Source organism: Gavia stellata, chromosome 6, assembly GCF_030936135.1.
Source record: "Gavia stellata isolate bGavSte3 chromosome 6, bGavSte3.hap2, whole genome shotgun sequence".
NCBI classification, from domain to species: domain Eukaryota; kingdom Metazoa; phylum Chordata; class Aves; order Gaviiformes; family Gaviidae; genus Gavia; species Gavia stellata.
In genome coordinates, this window is record NC_082599.1 from 5998013 (window position 1) to 6010215 (window position 12203).

At 40.3% G+C, this 12203-nt stretch overlaps 1 protein-coding gene across 1 annotated transcript in view; it reads left to right on the forward strand.

Moving 5' to 3' along the window:
• OXSR1 (oxidative stress responsive kinase 1) overlaps nt 1-12203 on the forward strand; it is a 94025-nt gene that overhangs the window by 64731 nt on the left and 17091 nt on the right. Inside the window, exons 6-9 of the mRNA XM_059818477.1 lie at nt 2160-2269; nt 5907-6008; nt 8664-8797; nt 10922-10970. Coding sequence (XP_059674460.1) covers nt 2160-2269; nt 5907-6008; nt 8664-8797; nt 10922-10970 — 395 coding nt within the window. The remainder of the gene's footprint in view (nt 1-2159; nt 2270-5906; nt 6009-8663; nt 8798-10921; nt 10971-12203) is intronic.

Genomic DNA, 12203 nt, shown 5'->3' on the forward strand with positions numbered 1-12203 from the left:
AATGGCATTTCCTTTACCCTCAAAATGACTGCATGGAAATTTGAGGTAAGATAACATACACAAGTTCAAATACAGCACATCACAATAATATGCTGATGGCACTTGGACAAGTTTCTATTAGTATTATCTTATTTAAAAGAACTTCTAATTGCTTTTGTGTTTAAAACAATAGAACTTGCGATACTTCCTGTAATGAGGGGTAAAGTGCAAGTAATTTTACTGTGAACTTTTACGAAGTTCATTGGGTTTTCAGGGAAGAGCAGGGATGGTGGATATACACATGGAAGATTTCAAAGCAAAATCACTGCTGCAAAAAGTGGATTTCCAGAAAAATGCAGATTGCAGTGCTGACAGGGATAGTGATCCATCTAGATGTGCTAAAACATCAAGGTTAGCAGGAAGACAAGATGCCTCTGGAAACAGGGAAGGGAACAGGACAGCACATCTGGAAGAAGCTGAACCCTAATGATATGCATTTGCTAGTGCTTGTTTTAGCCCTGTGACTTCTATGCAACTATTTTTAATGTCAACACATCCGTGTCTAGTATTTTAGTGAGCACTAAGTTCCTGTCCTTGGAAACTTCTAACCTAAGTGAGCTGGAAGCTTTCAGCATGTTGTTCTTCTGAGTGATAATTTCAGTGGTGTTTCTCAAATATTGAAAGACTGGTGAGAAGGGGATCACTGCATTGCTGGCATGGTGCGGAGGAAGCTTGGGACTGTCCTCACATGGATGCCGTTGCTTGCAAATTGTACAAAGGGATCTTTTGTTGCACTTGATTCCTCAGTTAGGATAACATCCTTAAGCCATGGAGTAACTTTGTGGCTCCTCTGAGTAAAAGTCCTCTACATTTACAGTTAACTGTGTCAGGCAGCTGAGTTTCAAGAGTTTTCAACCCAGTTTTGGTCAATAATCTTTTTTATATGAAATAGCCCTTGAATTTCAGAGACTTATCCTCAAAGCCTGTCATCAATCTGAAAAATGGCATTTGAGGTTTTAATTGCTTGTACTGCGTTTAAAAAAAAAAAAAGGGGAGCAGTAGATAAAATTGAGTTATGGAGAATGACCCATTGCAGGTCTATAATTCTGCAATACATAAGCAGAGTAGTTCAGAGCAAACTGGGAAGAAATACTTCTACAAGTTTGTGTTACAGTTTCCCTGTCAACTGATTTACTTTACTTTTTTTCTCCGAGGAAAGTCTGCCATCCTCTCTTGAATGGTTTGATTGCCAAATCTTTTGTAATGCTCTTCTCCGAACCAACATACTGTATCCCATTGCTATCCCTGCTGCTGTTCACAGATCCTGTTTTCCATGTCATTCCTAATTGCATAAAACGTCTGTGTTATCTTTGAAAACATAGTTTTCATGTGAAAGAATTATTTACTTCAAGTAATAGAATTACCAGCGAGTACATGGGGCATCCTTGAGTATCCTTCGGCTTGTGAAAAATCCTTCGCGAGGGGGTAAACGCTGTGCAGGGCATGAATACCTGTCTGCAAGGCTTCCTCTGGGATGGTCAGGCTAGTTAGCAGCACATGCCGCTCGATTTGGTAACGCTGCTGTATCATCAGGAACGCATCCAAGTTCCTGTTAAAGCACTGAGCATCTCAGCAATGGAAGATTACCACGCAAAACATATTCTGGTAATAAACCATCCGGAATAAGGGGCTGATATATCCAGGATGCAGTTAGGACAGTTAAATGTTATAAAGTCTAGTAACTAACATAAAAATGTACCTGGCTTCATTGGTGCAAATATTAAGAGGATGCTAATTGAAGTTCAGTTATTAATTGTTATGTGTGTATACAAATGTAAATAAAGCACTGGCTGTCAGAGGCAGGTTTGTACAGTAGCAGGTCTGGTGGGGGAGCGCAGGCGTGCTGTAATGTGACCAGTGGGCCGTAATGGAAAGTGGAATTTTCCTCTCTGCCGGCCAGCGCTGAAAGCTCTGCTCTCCCCAGTAATTGAATAGTGGACTACAGACCGTTCATGTGCCAGCACTCTTAGCTAACTGTTGATCATTCTTCATTCATTAGGAAATTCCGCATGTGTAACTCTACTTAATAAATGTCTGGGAATATGAGGGGAAAGGGGGGACAACCCTTCAGTTTGCTTGGGATGTGTTCCTAATAAAATGTGGTTTTGTTTTCTTTTCAGACTTCGGCGTTAGCGCGTTTCTGGCCACTGGTGGTGACATTACCAGAAATAAAGTCAGGAAAACTTTTGTGGGCACACCTTGCTGGATGGCACCAGAAGTTATGGAACAGGTGAATTGTTCTTCCTAGTATTCTCTTAGCTGATCTGCATCTGGAATTCCCTGTTGTCAGCGATGACTGAATTTCCTTCAAACTAAGATGATAATTTGGCATCCTCTAAGGCTTTCTTAAAACCACAGGATTGTCTTTGATTTGCCTATTGCAGCCAGGCCTGTACTGGGGAATATTGTGTTCAGTAGGTTTTTGCCCCATTGCTTCTCTTCAGGCTCCTACCTAGGAAAGCATGAAACAGCTCAGCTGTTGGATAAAGAAGATTAACCTGCCCATCCCTCTTGCCTAAATGAGAGATAGAATATAAATAGTTTCACACGTGGTAAATATGCACATATACAGCTTGGTAACGTGCTCTTCTGCATTTGTAAATATGAGAATTTGGGGTAGCTAATCGCAACATGTTAGAGAAAGGAGTTTTTAGATTAAAACAACGTGTAGTTGACTTGTTTCAGCTTTTTAGTTTCTCTTGGCTTGTGAGTATCCTGACTGTAAACACTAGAGGAATGCTTGCCTCTCCACCTTCCTCCTCTGCTCTTTTGGCTAGCTAAAAGATGCCATACTTCTTCCCATTGGGCGGAGATAGGTCACTTTTTGTCCTCCACTACTTCTAGACTAAACTATAGAAGCTTTGTCTGTGTGACTACTTATGAAGGCCACCTGGAAACTTTGTTTAATGTAAAATATTGTTGCCCATTTCTCAGCAAGATCACAAACAAAATTATGCCACAGTCCTGATAGGGCATTTGCAGTAGCTGTCTCTTGCATTGATGCTCAGTACCATAAGCATTTTGAAAATTATCCCTCTTACTCTTAAAAACAGTTTGACAGAGGGCTGGACTCTGGGTTTGATTTTTGACAGGTGCACCAAGCAGAAATACAACTAACTGACTATAAATGTTTTTGTTTTTCCTTTTTTCCTTCAAAAAATTTTTGAAGTAAAAATATTTTGGGAAAACACTGTTTTATTAAAGTAAACCCACCTTGTTACTTTTTTCCTTGCTGTTCACAATAAAATATTTTGAAGTTTAGGAGGAACTTGAATAAGACCCCCACATATAAGGAAAGTGTGGATGAGGCATTGTGGGACATGGTTTAATGGGCATGGTGGTGTTAGTTGATGGTTGGACTTGATGATCTTACAGGTCTTTTCCAACCTTAGTGATTCTGTGATTATATTTATATATTTTTATATATATCTATATATCTAAAATGAAATGCACCTTAAACAGTGGTAGAACTTTAATGCGTGTTTTCCTATATCTAAAACTTGAGGAATTTAGATAATTTTGGAGTAGCTTAAATATACTATTGATGAAAGGGTTTTTCAATGTTCGGCCTTTTCAGTGGCTCCCCATGGTGGCATTGAGGGGCTGGTGCGTTGCAGCGCTCCTGCAACCTCTGCGAAGTACAAGTCTAACACCGCAGAGTACAAGACACGCTCCCCAAGTCAGGGGCCATCTTTGCAAACTTGCTTCTGAACTGCTTCATGTCATATACTGCTGGATTATTTTTTTCTGTTAAGTTGATTTAAAAATAAATAGAGTATTTAGTGTTTCCAAAACCAAATTAGAGTTGTCCCTTGCCTTTCTGTCTTTTGTGTCCTGTCCTGGTGCACAGGGCACAGCAGGCTGGGCAGGACCTAATGGTGCTGCTCCAGGCTCATTGCAGTTAGGGTGGCTGCAATCCACAGGACAACAGGGCAAAAAAAAATTTAAGAGTGCTGAAAAGGTGAAACAAAGGTTTTGATGACAAAGGGGGGGGTCTTGATGCAACAGATGCGTTTCCAAAGGAGGAGGATTTTCTAGGGAGTTCAACACTTCCATGAAGGCTGTCCACACCTAACCTGTTGCAAATACTAGATGGTCAGAAGGTATTTTGGATGCTGATGTGAAATCCTTCAGTGTCCGTTTATATCATCTTGCTGTCTTCCAGCAGGTGTCACTCTGAGCCGCTATATCCAACCCGGGAGAAAGGAAGAAGGGCTTGCTGTAGGTTAGCCTTCGATATGTATATATTATCGACCCAATTCCATCTGGTTTACTTCAGCATCATTAAGTTCCTTTAGCGTGTTAATACATGATAGCCTGGCATTGTCATTTAACGTATGTTCACTTGACAGATTTATGGCAAAAAAAAAAGTTGATGATAAAAATAAATGTTGTTGATGTAAACTAAGTGGAGGGTGGTGACTAATATGTACTGGGCAGATGTGAAGATGCACTGCTCTAGACAGTTTTGAACTTTGTAGCTTTCATTTCCAAGTAGGATTATATGATGAAATTAGAAAAAACTTCACTGAACATTAAAACCAGAGTGGGGAATGGGGAGCTGTATGGTGTATAGATGTGCTGCAAGACTAACTGAAAAATAAAGCTAAAAAATGGCCCGAAGTTATTCTCAAAACCTAAAAATAGTGTGAGGGGAAAAAACCAAAACCTTACAGCATATTTCTTCTTGCACTGTGTTCTTTTAAATTATACTAGATATCTGTGCTTGTTTAGTTAAATGACTTGAAATCTGTTCATAGTCATGGCATCCATAAACTGCGGCACTTCAAGAAGCCTTTCAGACCTTTAAGACTCATGAAAAGGATGCATACACAGCTGATGGAATTAGCGTAAGATATAAACTCCTGTTGCTATAACAAATTTCAGTTCAACTATGGTATTATATGAAAAATGGTGCAAAAGGGTTTTTTGTTTGTTTGCCAAAATTCAAGATCATCTTAATGGTAGTTTGAGGAACGTTTTTGGCTTCATCACAGTGAGTGTCTTTCTAAAGCTTGTTAGGTTAGCTGAACACAATATCCCTATTAGCTTTGGTTCAATATTCATTTTTCCATAGTCTAGCGAAAAGAAATACAAACCATTCGAAGCAGCCAAAAAGCTTTGATTTTTGTAGCTGCTCTCGAAGTTAGTACATAATGTCTCTCCCCTGCAGCGGAGAAAGCAAGTGCCAAAATATTACCTAATAATAATGAGGAAGTAACTGCTTTGGCATATGAAATATTTTTTCCTGTGCATGAGGGGAAGTAAATGCTATAAATTTTCCTGAACAAGTCTGTGTTTAATGTCAAGTGCAGAAGCTACTATTAATTAGTGGAGGTAAATACTAGTCTGCAGACAGGAATGAGGAGCTTTTTACTGAGGTGGTGTGTACTGAAGTTTCAGGATCGAGCATGTTTGCAGTCAGATTGATTAAGCGGTTGACTAAAAGTGTAGTGAGGCATATGTCCCAAAGGGATAACAGTCCATCTATTAACTATGAGAGTTTCATTATACTGTTTAATGACTCTCTGTGGCTTTGTGTAGAAGTAGGAGCCTGGGTTAACCCAGTGCCCCTTTATGTTCTACACATGGAGAGGTTTATGGCAGAGCAGTCCTAGTTGCACAGTCCACCACCATAATTTTCATTAGACTATGACTTCTAAAACACCTCCTCGAAGGTATAAGGAGCTGGGGGGAGAGGAGGGACGAGACAGTGTTATTTCCATCTCTTTAACACTATAGTGTTGGTCTTTCCAAAGTTGAGGGGAAAGGAAGGAAAGGGTGAAAGTATGTGTAATAGGCTAAAGAAAGGGATTGTAGCGTAGGATAGCAAGAGGCACATGCTAACATCCTCTAATATTTTTCAGGTCAGAGGATACGATTTCAAGGCAGACATCTGGAGCTTTGGGATCACGGCTATCGAACTGGCTACAGGGGCAGCTCCTTACCATAAATACCCACCGATGAAGGTGAGCAGGTCTCCAGATACTTGTGCAAGAGAAAGGCTCAGTGTGTTCTGTGGGTGTTTCCAAGAATTTGGCTCGTATGCTTCGTTGAAGAGTTTGTCCTCTCAACTTGCACTTGTGGATCACGATGTTCTTGGACTTATCTGAAGTCACCTTTTAAAAATACGCCACTTAATCAGCATTGTCTGAAATTGTGCACAGTTCTTATTTAGATCCTGAGTCTTGCCAGCGTCACCATTCTTGAAGAAAGTGCTGTGTGTTTTAATCCTGGAGCCTCTGAAGGCAGCAGATGTTTTTAGGGATATAAATAATGATTCAGAAAATGTTATCTGGCATCCAGTGACACTGGGATGGTGAGCCATTCCTTCTGCACTGATAATCCTTCTTGATACCTCTCAGAAATCCTGCTACCAGTTCTCCAAAAGAACATTTTATTTTGTTTAATGCCAACACAGTCCTGTCAATCACTGAACCAGGGTGGGGCATTTCTGGAAGGTACCACATCAGTATGAAATAGCATGGTATTGGCGATACAAATATTTTATTGAAGTTGAGGTGGAGGAAAAGTTCTTGTTTAAGCACTTACACTTCAAAAATCTTTTCTTAAATATCTTGAACTTTGGATTGCCTTATAGTTTGGCTTACTTTCCCTATTTTCTGACTCTTGAACCAGGAGCTGCTTCCAATATGCTGCTCTTTCAGGGAGTCTGCATCTTAAAGTTAAGAGAGTTAACCCCATCAGTTGAGGTCTGAAGATTCCTGTCCTACTGAGCTTTGATACCATCTTCCTTAGCCCCTTTTGAGATATGATGGGGCCCTGTCTCAATCGTAAAACTTTTAGTCCCTTCTGCATTTCCCACTCTCTTGAAGGCCACGTTTCTTCTACTGCTGGGATGCATACTCTCTCGAATCGAACAGGAGGGGATGGAGCCCTTTCTAATCTTTATGGTTAGTCTACTTACCTGCGATACGAGGCCTATGGGTGTCAGGTCCCTCAATTGTAGGCATACCATGGAGCAAGCTTGCCTTTTCTGAGTCTTTTAACTGCTGGAGTGCTATGCAAGGTGGTGTCACCTCTTTAGGACCTGGGTGCATCTCTGCCTCTCAATTACAGTAGCATTTGGGAATCCAGTAGCTCCTAACTCATTAGAACAGGGACATCTGTGTATGGCTTTAAATGCCAGGACTTTGCACTGGTTTAACTCTCGTAGAATAGTATTAATCTTAAGATTTGTGTCATCTCTGTGCAGGCACTGTTGAGTAGCTGAGCGGTTTAGAAATGCCATTAAAGTTTGTACCATAATGGTGATTGTGGCAGAGCGGCGAGGAGTTCAGGGAAACATGTTGCTGATTTAGCTCTTGCTGTTTTCATTGATACTTCCTTCTGTGCTGTGATTATTGGTAGCATTTTGCAGTAGCTTCTGCAAATTGTACTTCTGTTTATTGTGTTTTGAATGCATGGGTTGTAGCTTTGAATACAAAGATCGCCTATTTAGTATCGTGTGTTGTCACATGGTAGATAGAATTATGAGTCTCCAATTCTATTAGGTATGGGTTCCAGTCATGCAGCCTGCAAGAGGACTTCTGTGTTTTATTTATTGAATGTAATTGTATTTCACTGCAGATTAATTTTGTTACGCAGCAAAATGACCCATGCATTAAGTGACCCTCCAAGGAGAGGGGAAAAAAGCAGGGAATTCTGTCATGGACTGTATAATTTCAGCTAGATTGATGGGCTCTTGCTGCCCTAAGCAATATAGCTGTTGAAAGCTATTTAAATGTGCTATGTGCTGCTTCCTTTTCTAAAAATAGATATCCATCTGTATGTAGGTGACAAGTGAAAATGGAAATGAGTAATTTTCTTCCTTTCCTTCAGATTATCTGAGTGATGTGAAGGAAATAATCAGTTTGGCTTGATGGGTGCTTGTGTGAGAAATGTCTTCACCTGCTGTTGCGTTAGTACATGGAAGTGAACCCTTGTATTTTTTTGCGTTGCCCTTCTGTTTTTACATTTATTTGATTTCTAGCTAAGAAATACCTGCAGGGAGATCTAAACAGAGCCTTTGAATCAAATGCCTTGCGCAACTGCTCATCTCAAATGAGGAAGGCTGGAAGTTCTGCTATGTCTGTGCCTTTAATCACACCAAACAGGCCTAAAAGCACATCCCGACCTTGTGTTTGGCCAGCAGACTGCACAGTGGGCCAGGACATGTGATGGAAAACAGTAGCATAGGCTGTTGGGTATAAATTATCTTGGCTTCTCAAGGAAAGGAGGTGGAGGTAACTCTCTAGATCATGTTGTAGGAGTCTTGAACCTCTCAGATGACAGTCAGAATTTGCAGAGGTATAAAGGTTCTGAAAATAATTGTTTTTACAAAGTTAGTGAATGTGGGATGCATAGGGAAGAGGAGAGACCCTCTAATTGCCTTGAGGAAAGGGCAGGTGAGTTTTTGCTGTCTGGTGCATGAGAGGAGACAGTCTAAATTGTAAGAAACTTCACTCTGAGTTCAGGCTAGCCTCAGAGAGCCATTATAATGAAACAGTCCTTGTTGACTCAGATGCTTGGTGAAAATGCTTGTCGAAAATACAGTGTTCCCAAGATCTGTCTCTAACAAAGGCCGAGAAAAATCTCATTGCCAATACATGTAATTCTTTCAGGTTTTAATGCTGACGCTACAAAATGATCCTCCGTCTTTGGAAACTGGTGTGCAAGATAAGGAGATGCTGAAGAAGTATGGGAAATCATTTAGGAAGATGATTTCATCGTGCCTACAAAAAGATCCTGAAAAAAGGTAAGAACAGGAAACACTGAAATAAATTAAAATAACCCCTGAAACAAAACCACAAAACTTACTGTATTCCGTATTTTTTTAAAGCTGGTACACTGTCTGCCCCTCCAGCCTTTCAGTCACAATGAACACAGCAATCTTTCTGTGTGGCAGCAAATTCTCTTGGCTGTCCTTATTTTTAAGGATAAATGCCTGGCATCGTGCCTGGCCAGGGCACACATCTCCCATTTGGGTTAATGAGAGTGCATCCCAGTCCACTGCATGTGTAGTGCCATTCTCCCCCTTACCACCTCCAGCAGGTGACTGCAGTTCATGTTTTGTTCCCAGTCAAAATTGCTCTGTGTTTATAAATCAGAAATTACATGTTGGGCAATATGTGTTTGCTTGCCAAGCTTCATAAGTAAACCTTTTTAAATATGCCAGTGCAAAGAAGGCTTTCAGTGTAGTTTTGACTTGCTTAATTATAAGTAATATTTGCTTTAGGGGGAAAAATAATCAGGAAAAACACTGGCAAATTTTACCAACATGTTTTCATTAATACAGATTGCTTAAGTGACCTGACGACACTTTCAGTCTTCCTTGTAACAGTAGCTTGACTACTCATCGATGTTAGAAATACTACCGATGGGGTGGTGCATATGTTGTGGTTACCAGGATAGCATTGTGTCATTATGTTATGGTATTGTTCAAAGCTGCATGAGGGTCCGGCTGTCTATGGTACTATTTAAAATCCACAGCCTGTCACATAGGATAGCTCAGATGTATTTCTGTGGAGAGCAGTCATAGCATTTACCAGTCTGTGAAGCTGTTTAAAGGAGTGTTCATCCTGCCTTAAAAATAGTGTTCCGTAAAATGCAAAGGGAAAGAAACCAGCATTCCCCCAGATCAGTTTTTGTACCTCTTAGTTTTCTTTTTTCTTCGGTAAGCAAACTAATTCTGGAAAGAAAAAAGAAATTTCATAAAATAATAATAATAATGAAGACATTTTTCAGTTCTCTCTTGTGAGGGATCCAGGAACAAAGGCTTCTCAGGCACTGTGAGATGGGATCTCTCTCTTCTAACAAGCTTTATGCTTGAAATGCTTAATGAATCCAGTGGAGTGCTTGATAAATGCTGATAGCAGGGTGTTTTCCCCAGCATGATGTTTTTTCTCCTTTCTAAAGCATATCCTATCCCTGCAGGTTAGGATGTGTGCTGATCAGAATTAAACATAATCACTTCGAATTGTGGCATGTCCCTTCTCTCTTCTCAAGCACCGCTAACAGCCACTGTCATCATCCTGACTATGGGAGCAGGAGGTTGGCCCATAAAGAGCAACTAGCAGTATCAGATACGCTTATGCATATTGTATGGGTTCTCAAAGAGGAGAATTTAGTGCAGTTGCTTTTCGATTATTTTGGGGGCTCCCTTTCTATAAGGTGGATGATTTTTGTTCAAGTAGTCTGAGTTGAAATAAATCCTGTGATGAATGGCCTTCACAAATCACTAATTAAACTCTGTTACTATTTAAGCACAGTTTGCAGTGTGGGAAATGCTGTAAGCTGGTACTTTCTCATGTAGGACTGAGTCTTTAGAAAGTTCCTTCTAAACTGACCAAGGGATGTCTTTCATTATTCAGTATTTATCCTGAAGCTTAACTTAAAGGGGAAAATAATTTGGACTTGCTCTTTTTTTATCATCCAGCCTGTGTTTAATAGAGCTAATTATGCATATATAATCATGTGTCTCTGAAATAGCTATATTACTTGCACATGGCAAGTACTGCACTGCTGCTGTAGGTGGTGATCCTTAATTTCAATGTTGAGCAGATTATTTCTGAGATCCTATCAAACTGGGTTTAAGAGACTCAAGTTCAGCATCAAAATGGAGCATCTGCCCCCCCCCCCTCCCCCCCCGAGTTATTCACCGCTTTTGAACAGAATAGGCTTTGATCAGAACACGCTGAGTGTTTAAAAGACTGCTGGTGTAAAATTTACTTGGAATACATTGATTTTTAGGGGAATTGTGCAGGAGAAGCCGATGCCCTTATGAGATGCCGTGTAACAACAAGCTGCAGCAACCTGGAAGACCGTTGTGTTGAAAGGGAGCATTTATAATTGTCTTTTCTACATCTGTTTTTATTGACAGACCGACAGCAGCAGAACTCTTAAGACACAAATTTTTCACGAAAGCAAAGGTAAGAAAACGCTTCCTAAACCGATCTGTGCAGAGGCTGTGGAGAGGACTTTTCAGAAGTATGATAGGTATGGTGACAGCTTTATTGGCATGAGTGCGAGCTGTTTCACTTAGGGCTAGCATAGCTGAGTGAGTTGAATGGGTCACTGTGAATGAACAGAATGAAACCCCTCTTCTGTACCTCCTTGTGTATGCTGCTATTAAGAGAAATTATCTAGAAGTTCGTGAGCATGTAAATGTCTTTCAGTGGCTTTTGGTGTGTTTTCTTCTCTTGTAATGGTGCCATTCTGGCTGCCTGTCCAACCATAAAGGTCTCTGTGGTGGTAAATGTAACTTATATTTTAGTAAACTCTATAATCAGTCTGTACGCAAAGCAGTGAATGAGGCCCACTGTGCAGAGGGCTACCTAAAACTATTTCACCCTGTGTTGCTTTACGGAAAGTGAGGGTCCTGAGATACAAAAGAGTAGGAAACTCCCATTTTTAGCCTTGAAGTGAACTGCCGGTGGGCATTTATGTCATTACTGCCTGGAGATTAGTGCATAGGCAATGTGCAAGGTCTTATTGAGGGAGACAGACAGAAATAATACAAGGGAGAATTTATATTTCCATGGGAATGAGGAAATGTTTTCTGTTTGCTTGCTTTTTCTGTGGCATGTTTGTGATCAAAATACATGGGTTTTATAGCAGAATACAGATTAAACTGTCAAAAAGATATCTGATATCTGGGATAGCACAGCAGCATCACCAATTAATCAAAGTAGTTTTCAGCTCCCAGATTAAGATGCTTAAATGGAAGTGGCCACATCTAGGTATCTGTAATCTGTACAGGAGCTGGATGTCCTATTAAAGCTGACAGAAATCTAACAAGTACAACCAAGGAAGTCTAGAGGGTGATCCAGTTTATGAAATGTAGGAGTTTGCTTTAGGGCAAGTTTAATTGATGTCTGGGCTCTTGACAGTATTAACTAGTTTTCATTGTCCATTATGGGATTTTTAGGCAACTGAATAGTCTGCATCTGTATACTGGATATACACTTGGTGTCCAAAGTGACAAGATAGTTTACACATTGCTGACCTTTCTCTGTTTGGTTATGCGAGTTCTGGTTCATGTTATACTTCATTATGTGTGAAATCTCCTTCATGCTTTCATTAAGCTGCTGCAGAGTAACATATTAGCACATGTGGTGATAGAAAATTAACATTATTGTAAATGAGGCAATACTTAAACCAGC